Raw genomic sequence first — 17620 nt, forward strand, 5'->3', positions numbered from 1 at the left:
ACTGTGAGGTTCGCATTCTTCCCACTGACGACCAACGCAATAGACATTTTTACCACTGACCCCCAATGAATTGGTATTAGCAGGGGGTCCCCAAGCACTGAAAATTATTTCAAGGGTTCCTTAGAGATAAAAAAGGTTGGAAATGTCTGGGTTAGGGTAATATAAATGATATAGGTGACACGTCAGTACCAAATACGTACAGGCAATGAAAATGTACTCATGTATGATATTTATTGGTGCCGATACTTCATGCAGTGACATTTTTTTTTTCACCAAAACTCCTTCCCCCAAAACAATCAAATCAATTTAAAGAAGGTGAACACCTGCAAAGCATTCTGGGAAATGTACTTCTTCAGCCATCCAAACCACATTCATTGTCCTTTTACATATATTCACCATACCGAACACCACAATAACATCTCTGCTTTTCACACGCAGGTTCTCGTTACATATTAACACTCGTTATCTGTAGATCACATACCTCATTATTACTAATTATCCATATCTGGTGTTGTATGGGTACACTAGAGACTACAGGGGTGCCTATAGGGGTTTATCGCTATGTCAGTGTGGATATAGAAATGCAAGGAAGAAATCCAGAAAGACATGGATGAGCGAGTTTGGGGTGGAGGAACTTGACTGACCTCAACCCGATAGAACACCTTTGGAATAAATTAAAGCAGAGACTCTGAGCCAGGCCTTCTCATCCACATCAGTGCCTGACCTCACAAATGCGCTCTTGGAAGAATGGTCAAACATTCCCATAGACACACTCCTAAACCTTGTGGACAGCCTTCCCAGGAGAGTTGAAGTTGTTATAGCTGCAAAGGGTGGGCCAACTCAATATTGAACCCTACGGACTAAGACTGGGGTGCCATTAAAGTTCATGTGTGTGTAAAGGCAGGCGTCCCAATACTTTTAACAATATACATAGCTCCCAACTGTCCCTGATTTCAAAGGAACGTGTCCCTGATTTGGAGCAATGTCCCTCTGTCCCTCTTTCCTCCTCATTTGTCCCTCATTTTGGTCTGATCTATATAGTTGTATATAAAATTCACTTTCTATCTTTCAAAAAGTGTTTCCCAGCGCTAAACCTTTCATCCGATTTCTGCATTTGTAAATTTTAAAAGCCAATATAAAGTAATAGTAGTGGTAAAAAAAAAGCCCTTGTGGATTTAATTAACCTTTTTTTTGGGTTAATTCTCCTTTAAGGGGGTGTGACAGGGGGTGTGTCCTATGCCTACATATGTTTGTTAGTAGATGTCCCTCATTCCTATCTCAAAATGTTGGGAGGTATACAATATCGTGTATTTCGAGGCAAGGTAAAGTGGTCATGATGGGCCTATCCTGACATATTTAGAGGCAGGGTCTGGGCAGCACCAGCCCACAAAGTGGACACAATGTGGGCACACCCACCCGGAAAATGGGCAGCTGAAATGTGGACCATGTGTGGGGCGGACAGTGTCCTAGCGAATGAAATCCTCCCTTAGGGCTCATTTACACTAGTGTTGTTGTCTAAAGCGTGGTCTGTGTTTTGGACGGCTCCTCAAGAAAGCATTCGACAAGCGTTGAGGGACTGCTGTAGCCCCTTGGACCCTGCACTAGCATGTCACAACCACAGTTGTGTGGGAATGGTGCAGAGCAGCAGCATTTACTTGAATGGGTCACAGTTGGTGGGAGGCAGTGCCTGCTGAAAGCGTCTGAAAGCATCAGGAGATATAATTCCTGCCACAGCTACAAAGCATTGCAGTGGCAGCATGGGTACAGCCGCAGCAAAAGGGGGAGCGGTTGGGGGGGGCCATAAAACCACAGCTCAACCGGCCCCTAACCACTAATGTGAAAGAGCCCGCTCATTGTCATTGGAAGCTTTCACTTTTATTCCTGTTCCGATAACCACTAAAAAATGGAGGATTTTCCCTTGCTTTCATTCACTGTCACCAGGACAAATACATAGCTCCCAACTGTCCCTGATTTTGAGGGACTGTCCCTGATTTTGAAGGACTGTCCCTGATTTGGAGCAATGTCCCTCTGTCCCTCTTTCCCCCTCATTTGTTCCTCATTTTGGTCGGATCGATATAGTTGTATATAAAATGACTTTTTATCTATCAAAAAGTGTTTCCCAGAGCTAAACCTTTCATCTGATTTCTAAATTGCTGCATTTGTAAATTCCAAAAGCCAATATAAAGGAATAGTAGCGGTAAAAAAAAGCACTTGTGGGTTTAACCAATCTTGTTTTTTTGTACAATTCTCCTTTAAGGGGGCGTGGCAAGGGGTGTGTCCTATGCCTGCATGCTTTTGCCGATAGGTGTCCCTCAAATGTCACGAACAGTAGGAGGGTCCTAAAGGGGCATTAAATACCAAGATTGCATTACATACAGAGTGCAGAGTTCATGGGGGTTACACACAGAGTGCAGAGCTGTCACTTGTAAACACAGAAACAAGACTTCTGTGTTTACAAGTGATTGTGGTGAGCAGGCCCCACCCCAAGGGTCTGAGCCAGAAGTGGTGGAACTGAGTCCCACCAAGTTCCCCCTGAAAAAAAGCCCTGGTTTTGATACACTTTAAATAGGTGTGGCTCTAAGTAAACATAATGCATCCACATACCTCCCAACATTTTGAGATAGGAATGAGGGACACCTACTAGCAAACATATGTGGGCATAGGACACGCCCTGGCCACACCGCCTTAAAGGAGAATTAGCCCCCCCCCAAAAAAAAGGTTTATTAAATCCACAAGGGCTTTTTTTACCACTACTATTCCTTTATATTGGCTTTTGAAATTTACAAATGCAGCAATTTAGAATTTGGATGAACGGTTTAGCACTGGGAAACACTTTTTGAAAGATAAAAAGTGCATTTTATATACAAGTATATGGATCGGACCAAAATGAGGGACAAATGGGGGGGAAAGAGGGACATTGCTCCAAAACAGGGACAGTCCCTCAAAATCAGGTACAGTTGGGAGCTATGCATCCACTTGAAGATGAATTCCATACTATTTGTTCCACTGTTTATTGGAGTTTAACATTCCTTAAAAAGGAATCTATAGGAAAAATTTACAATTTTCTTGCATTGGGATTGCATTGGCCAATGCTGCCTAACACAGCCCAACACCGCTGGTGTGAATGAGCCCCTAATGGAAGTGTCACAACAGGAACCTGCTGTAAGTGTAGTTTTCCACTAGATGGCGGTATAATTGTTTCCATTGCATAGACTTATACAGTAATGTTGGGTATAGTGTTATGTGCTCCTCAGACATAAGGTCATCCCATCTTAGCAGCAAAGGGCTCCTGGAAATCTTTTAATAACTATGCAGTAGCACCATTTCAGTCGTAAGAATCTAATGTACAAACAGCTACAAATTTCAGAATCTGCCCTTTAAAACAATCTTGTTATAGCTGTGTGACAGGTCCACTTAAACCTGCAATCTAAATATCTTATTAAAAAATAAATAAATAAAGGAAATCTGTCATGAGATAAACAAGGAGACTGCCACTGCCAAGCTCTCTGTCAAAAAATGCTAGTTGCCTGAATGACCTGCCACAGCCTTTTTAATGACCCAGACCATGTAGGCTTTATAATCTAAACGTATTGAAGCCTGGGCATTAACATGAGAGCCAGGCAACTAGTATTTTATAAAAAAAAGGTGAAGGCACCCCAATATACAGGTTTATCTTAAAAAAGATTGCTACTACACACTATGGAAACATTCACTTTACAGGCAGAACCACGTCCGTGCTCCTCAATTCACAAGGTAGAGGCACCATAATGGTAAAGTTACTAGTCCCTGGCACATGAATAGCCTGGTATAAGGAAGATGTGCAGGGATGTGATAATGCCCAGTTATAAATATAAACTGCCATTTGGCTAACTTAGATTTTAAGCCATAAAGTGTTCTAAAAATTATTCTTAAACCAAAACTCCCTTCAAAATGCTTAATATTGGGTGGAGTGAAACAGGGTTTCAGCACATGGTAGCTCTTTATTGTTGTCTGTGAATTTGGCTCCCTTCCCCCAGCCTAGGTCCTGCCATGACATCCAAGATTCAGCTTTGAGTGGATCTTCCTGGGTCTTGCTTCTGGAACGCACTCTCCATTTTCTATAGAGAAGAGTGGTGTCACCCTCTAGAGCAGTGATTCTCAACCACTTACTGGGCCACGGCCTCCCTCCTATCGGTGCAGCTTCCTGTCTCCTCCAACACCTACTGCTGGCATATCAGGCTTGAACTGGTCGACCAGAGGACCACCAGATCCTCCAGTAAGCCCCCCTTTTGCATTAGTGAAATAAGCCAGGGTACTCCTTTTTATGAATGAAAAATACTCTGGCGGAAATTACTCAGCAGATCTGAAATAGTTCAAGGGCTGTAGAGAAAGATGTCATCAGAAGAGGCACTGGGATCATCAGTCTTCATCTGTAGGTGGCATTGGCTCTTGTCCTAGGGTGGGTTTAGTACCACCACTGACACCACACTGGGTGGGGAGAATTCTCCATTGGGGCCAAATATTTCACTGAAATCTATGATCTGAGGGGCTATTCTCCCCTGGGGGCCACTATTCAACTGATGCCAATAATTTGGGGCCTGTTCTCTCCTGAGGGCCACTATCACATTGACACCAATCATTTTGGGGATATTGTCTTCAGGTGGTTACTATCCCACTGACACCAATCAATTGAGGGGCTTTTCAACTCTGGGAGCTCCAATATGACTAATGCCAATGATTTGAGGGACTATTCTCCCCTAAGGGTCACGACCCCATTGAAACCAATGATTTGAAGAGCTATTCTACCCTGGGGGGCCACCATCCAACTGATAATAATAATTTGGGGCCTGTTCTCTCCTAAAGGCCACTATCCCATTGACACTAATAATTTGGGGGATATTATCTTCAGGGGGTCACTATCCCACTGACACCAATCATTTGAGGGGCTTTTCACCTCTGAGGGCTCCAAACTCACCGATGTCAATGATTTGAGGGGCTATTCTCCCCTAGGGGCCACAACCCCACCGATAACAATGATTTGAGGGGCTATTCTCCCCTAGAGGCCACAACCCCACTGACACCAATGATTGGAGGGGCAATTCTCTCCTAGGGGCCACAAACCCACTGACACCAATGATTTGGGTCTATTATCCTGGCAAATATACACCGAAGATAAGTAGTATACAAAATATAATTTTATTACAAACATCATAATAAAAATATCACAAAAATCATTAAAACATTTTTTAAGACATTTGTTGTCACTTTTGTCCTAAATAGTCAACGCATTTCGAGGACAATCCACCAGTAGAGGACTATATTTTTAGGATAGACATAGATTATCTACAATAGAAATACGGATGCATGGATACTTCTATTAAATGAATGTCTATGCTAAAAAATATAGTCCTAAAGAAACGGATCGTCCACGAACCATGTTGACTATGTAGGACGAAAATGACAACAAATGTCTTAAAAAAAATGTAAAATGATTATTGTGATTTTTTTTTGGATAAAATTATATTTTTTATACTACTTATCTTCTGTGTATATATACCAGGTGATCATCCATACAGTATTTTGGGGATGATGACCCCCTGGTAATCATTGACATATTGGGTATGAACATCTTCCACTTGACTTACAATATATTGGGTCTATTCCCCCCTGCTAATACATTTTAAGTACACGTTTTGCATTTCCATACTTTTATTGTATGGGTAAAACCCTTTTTTTTTAACTGAACATGGAGGGCATGGAGGTTTTTGGAAGAACTAACCCAGTCCTCGTCTCACTAAGGTTGGGGAGCACTGCTGTAGAGGAATATCTGGAGAGTGCAAATGAGAAGAGAACCAGGAAATCCAGCTTGCAGCAGATCTGTGACTGCCATGGCTAACCAGGTGTAGGGTAGGTCACCCCACTAAGGTTATGTCCATTATTCAAACCCTGGTTCCCTCCATCCACAATCTATGAAATATTGAAGAGATTTCCAATGGAAACTGACAGTAAAGAAAAGCTTCCATATATAGCGGGATATGGCATAGCGGGACATTACATAGCGGGACATTGCGAAGCGGGACATTGCATTGCGGGACATTACATCGCGGGATATAGTATAGCGGGACATTACATATCGGGATATAGCATAGCGGGACATTACATAGTGGGATATAGCATAGCGGGATATAGCATAGCGGGATACATAATGGGATATAGCATAGCGGGATATAGCATAGCGGGACATTACATAATGGGATATAGCATACCGGGATATTACATAGAGGGACATTACATAGTGGGACATTACATAGCGGGATATAGCATAGCGGGATATAGCATAGCGGGACATTACATAGCGGGATATAACATAGCGGGACATTACATAGCGGGACATTACATAGCGAGACATTACATAGTGGGATATAGCGAAGCGGGACATTACATAGTGGGATATAACATAGCGGGACATTACATAGCGAGACATTACATAGTGGGATATAGCGTAGCGGGACATTACATAGCGGGACATTAAATAGTGGGATATAGCGTAGCGGGACATTACATAGTGGGATATAGCATAGCGGGACATTACATAGCGGGACATGACATAGCAGGACATGACGGCCATCTAGTCTACAGTGCGGTCTGTAATGAAATGAGGACAACGTTATACAGCCTCTTTGCTCCCTTTGAAATGATTGGGAATGCAATGGTTTGTGAAAGCGTTGTTTACTTTATTTCTGGTTTCATTGCATTCTCTTCTGTAGTGATGGGAAACCTCCAAGAGGGTACTTGGCATTAGTTTTCTCCAAAAAACGAGGCGCTCTAACATGAGTCGGCCCCCCCTGGCAGTCCTTATCTTGGGGAGTAGCAGTGACGGGTGCAGAAGTAGAGTGATGAGGGGACAGCATGAGGTGGCATTTTGTCCAGCAGGGTTGCGCTCAGGGCGTGCACTGTGGTCAATCGGTGCTCCTGTGCTGCGTCTGTCTTCATTTGCCCGCTCACAGGACCTCTTGATGCTGTTGGGAAGCCTCACTAACAACCTGCAGGCGAAAAAAAGGCAAGTCAGCTTACCATGGGAGTTCCCTGGAATCATAAGATCTTACTTGCAGCCCATTCCTGGTATTTTTAGTGCCCCCCCCATTCATATTTTATTCTCAAGATTAGACTTCAAGTGTTTAGAGTAGAATGCCAGCCAAAACAACAAGATAAAAAATGAATAGACCAATAAAAAATAAAATATTAAAACAAGCTTATGCTGCAATTTTCACCTTCAATCCAGAGATTTCGCCCACAGTATTATCTGCCACTAGATGTCCTCAGTCCGTTGGCCAGCATCACTTAACCCACTTCCTCTGAGCCCAGATTATCCTGGACTGGTCCCCAGCCTGCGACTGGACAGTGAAAGGAGAAGCAGCACAGCAATGAGCTTATTTATCTGTCACTCTACTATCTCCTTCTATCAGCATGTGTTATATCAGCACATGAACTGATTGACTCCGTGTACTGCTTCTTCCTCTCACACTCCAGCTCTGCTCTACAGGGGCTGCAAGAGGCTGGTTACCAGGTTACATTCAGGTACTTACTCTGCTGGCATTTAAAAAAAAAAACAATTTATTGATATATTAATTATTAAATGATATATTAATTATTAAATGAGAACTATGCTTGAGTGCCCATGTACCATCTGCACGTTTTATGGCACCATAAGGCCTAGTTTACACTTGTGGTTGGAGGGCAGCAGTATAAAAAAACGGTGGTTGATCCACATTTTTACTGACCGCAAGAGGCAAAGGCAGCCATATGGGGGTATTTACATGCCACAGTTGTGATGCATTGCAGTGTGACGTGGCAAAAATGATCCCTTTGTCGGGTTTGGCAAGCAGTACTGCTCGCCGAACGCGAGCCATTAAGTAAATGGAGTCGTGCCACAACCACATGCAACCACGTGATGCAGGCTTTTAAGGGTTAAACTGGGCGGTGAAGAGACAACATAACTTTTTCACTCTAAAAAGCGATAGCAAAACTGACACCACCCTGTATAACATAGATAAGATGAAATTCCATGCTGGTGCCCCGTCCCAAGCCCCCGCAAGCCGTTCACATAGAAAGTAATCAAAAGAGCAGGAAACTCGGAAAGGTACAATCCAATCTTCTTTATTTAAAATAGGATGAGCATGTGAAAATTCCAGGAACAAAAGTATTGACTCATTTCAGCCTATGCAGGCCTTAGTCATAAAACCAAGTTATGACTAAGGCCTGTATAGACTGAAATGCGTCAATATGTTTGTTCCTGGAATTTTTACCGCCTCTTCATAGTTTGAAGAAAGACGATTGGATTGTACCTTGCCGAGTTGCCGGCTCCTTTGATTGCCCTACAAAAAGCAATCTGCTGTGGATCTTTCTTCACAGGTGTAAACGAGCCATTAGAACTGCAGAGGGAATGCAGATATATTATTTAACTTATCCCTACCCTGGCCCTTTATTTATCAGCAGCCAGTACCACTATAGGGTTGATTTACTAAAGGGAAATACTGTGCACTTTGCAAAATGCTGTTGCACTCTACAAGTGCAGTCGCGCCAGAGCTTAGTAAATGAGGGGGAGCTCTGCAGACCTCCATCATCCAATCATGTGCGAGCAAAAATGCTCTTTTTTTATTTTCTTTGCATGTGATTGGGTATTCTTCGCAAAGTGAACCTTCATCTCATTTACTAAGCTTTGGAGAAATTGCGCTTGCAGAGTCTATTTGCCTTTAGTAAATCAACCCCCAAGAGTCTAAATAAATATCTCAACAGGCATGCAAAGGATAATATGGTCATTTTGTTTAAAACAGGAGTATGGATAGTTACCCAGTGCACACATTTAGTAAGAGAATGGCCTTCTGGACCTCTAATTTGCATACATTTCCCAGGAAGAATTGCAAGATTTTCCTAATACATCATTGAAGCCAATGTGTGTGAATGGAACATGGCAATAGTTAGTAGTAGGGAAAAAATTAGGAATCTGTGCTTATGTTTCAGGGGGAAGGCAGAAGTGAACAGACCATGAACACAGTGTGCAAACAATAAGCAGCAGTGGTGCATTGTGGGGCTCTGTTGTAGGAATCAGGACAGCGCGCCGCCCACAACATCCCATCAGATTCATTAGACCTGGAGCATAGGGAATCTTATGGCCAACATTCACCTAGCCTTCACCAATTGGCTTGCATTAGGGTGCTAAAAGGCAGCATTTTGGTGCTACAAATCATTATTTAAACCTTTCTGTGAAAATGGCCCAGTAGAAGCAGCCAGACATGGGAATTGTTGCAAAGCTCAGCATTAAAATGGTACAATGTGCCAAGGCAGTGAAAGAGTGATGGAACCAAAAAAGGGTCAAGACACAACTTACCAGTGTTCCAGAGAAGTGTGGGGGTGCTTAGTTCTCCTGGGACAATGACAAGTATGTGCAGGTGTTATGAAGTGGCCTTGATCATCTTACATGGAAATGGTGGACCAAGAACATGTCTCTTTCACAAGTCCGTCATTTCCACCCACAAGAACATTTCAATGAAGAATGTGATAAACAAGTGAAAGCCACTTTGGACCTACTGTATAGAACTAGTTATTGAGGTCCTATTCCATCCAAGAGTTCTGGATAGAGTGGGGAAGGGAAAGAACTTGTCAGGGTTTTACTGCTTGTATGGAGATAGAAGTTCTATCTAAGGGTCTTTCAAAAGTTGACAACCAAGAACTTGTGTCAGGTTATTACTGCTTGTATGGAGATAAAAGTTCTATCTAAGGGTCTTTAAAAAGTTGACATCCAAGACATTTCAATGTTTAATGCCGAAATCCTCCTTCATCTGGGTTTAGGTTTAAAGTTGGGTAATCTTGAATTATAGTTCTTTGTAAATAATAGTTTGAAGCTCGCTCAGTAGAGGAATTCCTGCCCAATCCAACACTCTACCATCCCAATTCTGGAGGTTTTTACTGTTGTCTGTCTCCCTACTGGGGGGATTTCCCTTCACTTTCTGTTCTGATGACACCGGTGAGAAGAAATCCCACCCAAGGGAGACATAGTAACAAAAATAGATGTTCAAATCTTCATCCAGAGAACTAAAATATATTTTCATTTTTGTCTCTGTTCCTTTGGAGGAGATATTTTAAAGCCCAACTCTAAGCACAATAACCTTACCTGGGTTAAAGCAGTAAAAGATTCCTTTGCCTCAAAAACAACTTCACATAATGCAGGTTTTCTCCTACATCAGTGGTCTCAAAACTGTGGCCTGGGGGCTGGATGCAGGCCTTTGCTTGCCCTTATCCGGCCCTCTGACATCAACAATGGGGTATTATTCCTCCCACTGACACCAATGATGAAGCATAAATTCTTTCACTGAAAGTAAAGATGGGGCACTATTCCTTTCACTGACACCAACGATAGGGGACACTATTGCTCCCACTAGTTCCAATGATTGGGCACTATTCCTCCTCCTCCTAACCACAGGAGTGCTATGTACATTTTTTACTCCCACTGGCCACAGCCCGGCCCCCCTTAATTCTGAAGGACTGTAAACTGGCCCTTTTCTTACATAGTTTGGAGACCCCTGTTCTACATCTGTCAAATCTACTTGTTTGCACCCTGGGATTTGTAGAGTTCCTGCTGTACCTATGGGTGGAGGAAGAAGAAGAAAGAGATGGCTGCACATCCAGCACTTCCAGTTGACTTTTATTTTGTCTCACAGCGATAACACCAAAGACACCAAACTGTGGTCACGTAGACGCTTTTCACACATACCTCTTGTACTTAATCATTACCAAATTACACCTTGAATGTAAGCACTGCAGGTCTCATAGACCCCAGCACAAAGGTTGTGTCTCTTTCCTCTCTCCTCCAGGCCATTCACAAAATGAAGTCTGTGGCTGCATAATTTCTGAATGGCCTGGAAGACAGGAGGCGGAGACACGACCACGGTGCCTAGGAGTACAGTGAGAGCTCTACTTATCCCAGCATGAAAAGATTTGACAGATGTAGAAAAAAATGATTTTAAGTGGTGTTAAAGGTTCGGCTTTTTAAAAAAAATAATTAACAAACATGTTATACTTACCTGCTTTGTGTAATGGTTTTGCACAGAGCAGCCCCAATCCTCCTATTCTCGGGTCACCCGCTGGTGCTCCTGGCTCCTCCCCCTCGACTAGTGCCCCCCAATAGCAAGCCGCTTGCTATAAGGGCACTGGTGCCCCAAAAATTTTGTGGAAAGTCTTCCTAGAAGAGTGGGGGCTGTTATAGCCACAAAGGGGGGTCAGTGAATGTTAATGATTTTGGAATAGGGTGGCCACAAGCTTCTGGCTATACAGTACAGTGTATGTAGTAGACCTTTACACGCTGACATGTCATCTCACGCATGTCCTGGAAACTATCAGAATTATTTGTACAAGCATCCAGTTACTTTTCCCCCGTTGTACCTGTCCATCTTTTACTAGTATGCAGCTGTTGTATTTATACTTTTGGAAACTCTCATGCAACAGCTGCTCCTAGATCCCCTCTACCTCGGTGGGCGTTGTGTCTGAGTGTGTGCCGTGCGTTTAGCACTGTGTGTTCAGCAGTCACTATAAAAAGCTCGATGAAGAAATGAAATTGAGCTGCTGTGAATGACTCAACAGAAGGCATAAAACTCATCTCCCCTGGACTGACTCATATCATAGATGAAGAAACTTAAAGCGGACCTCTCAGCGGAAATTCAACTTTCCGTGATGTCCTTCCTCCCTCCTCTACCTTACAAACCCAATGAACATGTTAAAAGTTTATGAAACTTAAATGTGTTTTTTTTTCCCCTTATATTTAAATTAGTGGTCACCCACTTCCTGATTTTTTTTTCCCTAGGCAAGGGTGACATACACTATATTGTCAAAAGTATTAGGACGCCTACCTTTACACGCACATGAACTTTAAACACCTTTGGGATGAATTAGAGCGGAGACTGTGAGCCAGGCCTTCTCCCCACATCAGTGCCTGACCTCACAAATTCTCTTCTGGAAGAATGGTCAAACATTCCCATAGACACACTCCTAAATTTTATAAATACATGGGATGTGGTGCCACGTCAATAGGTTGTGCTTTAATCTATATCCTGTAAAGAAGAATCGGAAGTCGATGGGCCACAATGAAACCTGTGGGCCGGTGCCTGAGACAGAAGTAGGCCTCTTTCACATACATGGCCAATCTAGGCTACCAAGAATCAGCATATAGTCACAGCAGGGATCATAGGAGTTTGCAATCAGCCGTGGCCAAGACAGCTGTTCACATGTAAAGGGACAGTAAAGGTGTTACATGTAATGACATGTAACATCTCGGGTTTTTCACTTTACATGTGAAAAACACGTGTGCTCCCGGCCGCAGCTGTACACTAAGGCCCCTTTCACACTGGGGCGGTGGGGGCGTCGGCGGTAAAACAGCGCTATTTTTAGCGCTGTTTTACCGTAGCTTTTGCAGCTGTATTCGGGCGCTAGCGGTGCGGTTTTAACCCCTGCTGGCAGCCGAAAAAGGGTTAAAACCGTTCGCATAGCGCGGCTATGGCCGCGGTATAGCCATGCTGCCCCATTGATTTCAATGGGCAGGAGCGGTTTAGGAGCGGTGAATACACCGCTCCTTCACCACTCCAAAGATGCGGCTTGCAGGAGTTTTTTTCTTCTCCTGCCAGCGCACCGCTTCAGTGTGAAAGCCCTCAGGCTTTCACACTGAACAAACAGCAGCGGCTGTTTTGGGTCGGTTTGCAGGCGGTATTTTTAGCACAATAACACCTGCAAACCGTCCCATTCTTGGCAGTATGTGTCTTTGATCAGCCATGTGAATGAGGCCAGGGTGGCAGCAATAAGCTTTACATTATAGGAAAGCAATTTTTAACTTTTTTTTTTACATTTTTGGCCACTTCTGAATTTTTGTGGCTGAATTGAGCAACATAAAGGGTAAGAAAAAAAAACTAACTATACTTATACATAGCTCCCAACTGTCCTTGATTTCGAGGGACTGTCCCTGATTTGGAGCAATGTCCCTCTGTCCCTCTTTCCTCCTCATTTGTCCCTCATTTTGGTCTGATCCATATAGTTGTATATAATATGCACTTTTTATCTTTCAAAAAGTGTTATCCAGTGCTAAACCTTTCATCTGATTTCTAAATTGCTGCATTTGTACATTTGAAAAGCCAAATGAAGGAATAGAACTGGTAAAAAAAGACCTTGTGGATTTAATTAAAAAAATTTGGGTTAATTCTCCTTTAAGGGGGTGTGGCAGGAGGTGTGTCCTATGCCTACATATGTTTGCTAGTAGGTATCCCTCATTCCCATCTCAAAATGTTGGGAGGTATGCTTATACTTAAATATAAAATCATCATTCTTTTCTCTTTTTTTTTTGGTCTGTACAGATAAAAGGTAGAAATAAATATAAATCAGGCCCCAAGCTTCCTCCAATAGAACATCCAGCATTAGTCTTTGCTAATAGAATTACTCAACATGAAGGGTGAAGCTGGTATAAAAGAACATCATCATATAGGTGTGTGCCCAGGGCAGCATGATGTCTAAATACAGCCCTGTGTAGAAGGGACACATACCCGGCATTACTGGGCTTATTCATTCCTTTCTAGGTCAGTTAGCAGCAGGAATTGAATGCTAAGCATGTGGCCTTTTACGTCATTTATTTGTATTGCTCCGCCAAGTTTCCAGCAGCGGTTTTTAAGAGTTACAGCCCATCTGCCCGGGCCATGTGTTCATTGCTACTGATTAATATGTGGGAGAATCTTAAAGTAAAACTTTACAGGATGCAACAGATGCACTTAAAGCGGAGTTCCACCCAAAAATTGAACTTCCGATTCAAGGGAACATGACCCCCTGACATGCCGCATTTGGCATGTCATTTTTTTTGGGGGGGGGGGATACCCTCTTTTTAGAGGGTACCAGCTCCCACTTCCTCCTGGCGCACCGGAAGTAAGTTCACCTCTCCCCCCTCCTTCTCAGCAATCATCTCGGGACGCGTCACAGGTCCCAGGTGATTGATCGGCCAGTCACAGCGCACAGCGCGGCTCGCGCATGCGCAGTGCGTGACCGGCTGTGAAGCCACAGCCGGGCGCCCACAGTGACAATGCCGGTGCCACAGAGAGGAGAGGGGAGAGGGGCGGGGCTTCGTTCCCCCCGCATCGCTGGATCCCTGGGACAGGTAAGTGTCCAATTATTAAAAGTCAGCAGCTGCAGTACTTGTAGCTGCTGACTTTTTTTTTTTTTTATTGGAACTCCACTTTAAATGTCTTCTCCCTTTGCATATAATCACCTTGTCTTCACTCCCCAGTGACAGGTAGACATGTGCACTGCCGAAAAAAGGGGGTTGTTTTCGTTTCATCTGTTTTGTTTTTTTTAGTTTTTCTCTGGTCATTCGTTATGATCGCAATGCATAAATTTGAAAACATTTGTAAAGTCAAAAAAATTTGTAAATTCGAGAATTCAGAAATTCGAAATTCTAAAATCCGAAAACCCGAAAATTCAAAAATCTGAAATAATAACTAACTAATAATAACTATTACTAACTATTAAATTATAGGTATTGGACTTTCCTTATCAAATTTGGCTGTCAGTGAACGTAACAAATGCAAATTTATCCTAAATAACGAATGCAGCATCTAAACAAATGCAACTGAATTAATTAATAATAAATATTAATAATAAAAGTTTTTATTATTATTATTGTTATTTATTATTTTTAATTCATTACGCTCCATTCGTTTAGATACGGCATTCGTTATTTCGGATAATTCGTAAGTTTGGATAGGTTCGTATTCCTTACGTTCACTAACCGCCAAACTTGAAAGGAAATTCCAATACCTATAATTTAATAGTTATTATTAGTTAGTTAATGTTTCAGATTTTCAAATTTTTGGATTTTTGAATTTACGAATCTTCGAAATTTCTAAATGATGAATTTACGAATTTTTTTGAATTGATAAATTTTTTTTGAATTTACAAATATTAAAATTTACGAATATTCAGAAAAGTCCATTAAACTGATTTTCGTTAATTCGAATATTTACGAATTAACACATACCCCAGTAAACCACTTGCAAGCCTCAACGTATATGTGTGTATATATATATATATATATATATATATATATATATATATATATATATATATATATATATATGTATTGCGGTTGCAAGTACCATCTGCATCCTGAGCCTGAGCCAGGGGTCTCCAAACTTTCTAAACAAAGGGCCAGTTTACTGTCTTCCAGACCTTAAGGGGGCCGGACTGTGGCCATTGAGAGTAGAAAAGGTCCCAATGTCAGTGGGAAAAAACAATGCCCCATCTTTGGTGTCAGTGGGAGGAATTGTGCCCCATCATTTGTGTCATTGAGCGCCATTGTTGATGTGATTGGGATAAATTGTGTCCCATTGTTGGTGTCATTGGGAGGAATTGTGCCCCAACATTATTGTCATTTCAAGGAATTGTGCCCCTTCATTAGATTCAGTGGGAGAATTATGCCCCGTTGCTGGTATTAGTGGATGAAATAGTGCCCCAAGAGCCAAGAAAAAGCAAGCAAAGGGCCGCATCTGACCCTCGGGCTGCAATTTGGAGACCACTGGTATAGACCATCATTCTCAACCTTTTCAACCTGCAGGAACCCCTGAAAAAACCTTCCAAGCTCAGGGAACCCCTGCTAATAATTGCTATATCTATAGGTCATGGTACATTATCATGATGATCACTAGGAAGAATGTTCCTTACATTTGCGGTCAATAGAAAGATTCCCACCCTTTCAAAGCTCTACAAGATCATTGGTGTCAGTGGTACTCATCTGAGAAGCAGAACGCGCCCATTGCTCCAGGAACCCCTAACAACCTCTGGAGGAACCCTGGTTGAGAATAGCTGGTATAGCCCCATCCATAAGAAGGATATGACAATTGGTGCACATGCTCAATAGGTTCTGGACTTTTTTCTAGAAAGGCTTTCTGGCTCAGATCTCCAGAGCAGGGCTGAATATAAGTATTGAGATATCTCAGCTACATTAAGGGGGTTGGTGGAGTGCTTTAAAGGATAACGTTACGACATTGTAAAAGTGAAGTTGTCCTTTAGCTCTCCAGCATCTGCCAAAAACTGAAATATATAAAGCAGTTTTAAGAGTAATGAAATACTGCTGTATAGCAGACCACCATTCACTGTGGGGGTTGATTTACTAAAGACAAACAGACTCCAGAGCTTAGTAAATTAGGTAAAGCTTCACTTTACAAAGAATACCCAATCGCATGCAAGGAAAATAAAAAAGCAGCATTTTTGCTTGCACATGATTGGATGATGGAAGTCAGCAGAGCTTTTGCTCATTTACTAAGCTCTGGAGCAACTGCCCTTGCAAAGTGCACAGTCTATTTGCCTTTAGTAAATCAACTCCAAAGGTTCTTCCAGATCGGGACCGTACAAATGGATGAAGCTGATTGTATACAATAAATTCTCTATGTTTGCCACATATAACAAGCACAGTTTAGAGTTGGGAGAATTCTGATCATTTCATTTGGGTTGGTCTCACCTCTCCGTCCCGGGTCTCAATAGTTTTGATCATGACAGTTTTTTTGGTGTGAACTTCAGATGATGATCTCTGCTCTGGGCTGGTCTCTGGAGGAACGCACATGAAATATGGTGTTGGCATTAAATAATAATTACACTCACTGGCAATCTTTATTAATAGTGGTGGATAAGAAACACAAAGATCAAAAGGGAGATTTACAACTCTTGTTGGCCACCCAGTTTTATACAACTTTCGCAAAGGAAATGGTGTTGCTATTTTGCAATCTTTCCTGATATGTAGCCAGAAAGGAGATACATAGGTGTGTTACTGCCTGGATCACCAGGTGAAAACAGAAGGAAAATGCCTAAGAAAAGAAAACAAATGCAGCCACCACATCTAATGATTGGTACGCTGCAATATATTACATTGTTGGCTTTGGCTTTAGTCTGTGTTTTTTTTTTTTATTATTCATGATATTTACACTAATAATAATTTTATCTTGTTACACTTACCTCTGAAGCTCAGTGCAGAATATGACTGGATAGGAAGACTGATCCTAAAACACAGAATTGGCAGAGGCTTAAATTACTTTATACAGTAGTCACAAACTATTGGAAAACATTATCTTTTTTAAGCTGACGTTTAGTTATGAATTTTATTTCAAAGTTATATTGGTACAGTTTGGATCAACATAAGTATGCGTATTTCTAGACATGTGCGGTTTGTTTCATTCCAAATCAAAATTTGGACAATTTTTTTGTTATTCAGAAATTCAGAGCGATTATTCACAAATGGAAGAAATGCAATATAACCATCAATCGTCCTCGGTCTGGAGCTCCATGCAAGATTTCACCTCATGGGGTAAGGATGATCTTGAGAAAAGTGAGGGATCAGCCCAGAACTACACGGGAGGAGCTTGTGAATGATCTCAAGGCAGTTGGGACCACAGTCACTAAACAACTCATTGGTAACACAATACGCTGCCATGGCCTGAAATTCTGCAGCGCCCGCAAGGTCCTCCTCCTTAAGAAGGCACATGTACAGGCCTGTCTGAAGTTTGCCAATAAACATCTAAATGATTCAGAGAAGGATTGGGAGAAAGTGTTGTGGTCAGATGAGACC

General features: G+C 42.2%; 1 protein-coding gene across 2 annotated transcripts in view; it reads right to left on the reverse strand.

Annotated features, from left to right (window-relative positions):
- Positions 1–6692: 6692 nt before the first annotated feature.
- The window catches only part of DES (desmin), a 36734-nt gene continuing 25806 nt past the window's right edge, over positions 6693–17620 (reverse strand). The window contains exons 7-10 of one of the 2 annotated variants that reach the window (XM_073634321.1): positions 17011–17054; positions 16520–16605; positions 9368–9403; positions 6693–7022 (exon numbers count right to left, since the gene is read on the reverse strand). In XM_073634321.1, coding sequence (XP_073490422.1) covers positions 9395–9403; positions 16520–16605; positions 17011–17054 — 139 coding nt within the window. In that variant the 3' untranslated portion in view covers positions 6693–7022; positions 9368–9394. The remainder of the gene's footprint in view (positions 7023–9367; positions 9404–16519; positions 16606–17010; positions 17055–17620) is intronic. The other variant, XM_073634320.1, reaches the window with a different exon arrangement.

This window comes from Aquarana catesbeiana, linkage group LG06, assembly GCF_042186555.1.
Source record: "Aquarana catesbeiana isolate 2022-GZ linkage group LG06, ASM4218655v1, whole genome shotgun sequence".
In the NCBI taxonomy this organism is placed as follows: domain Eukaryota; kingdom Metazoa; phylum Chordata; class Amphibia; order Anura; family Ranidae; genus Aquarana; species Aquarana catesbeiana.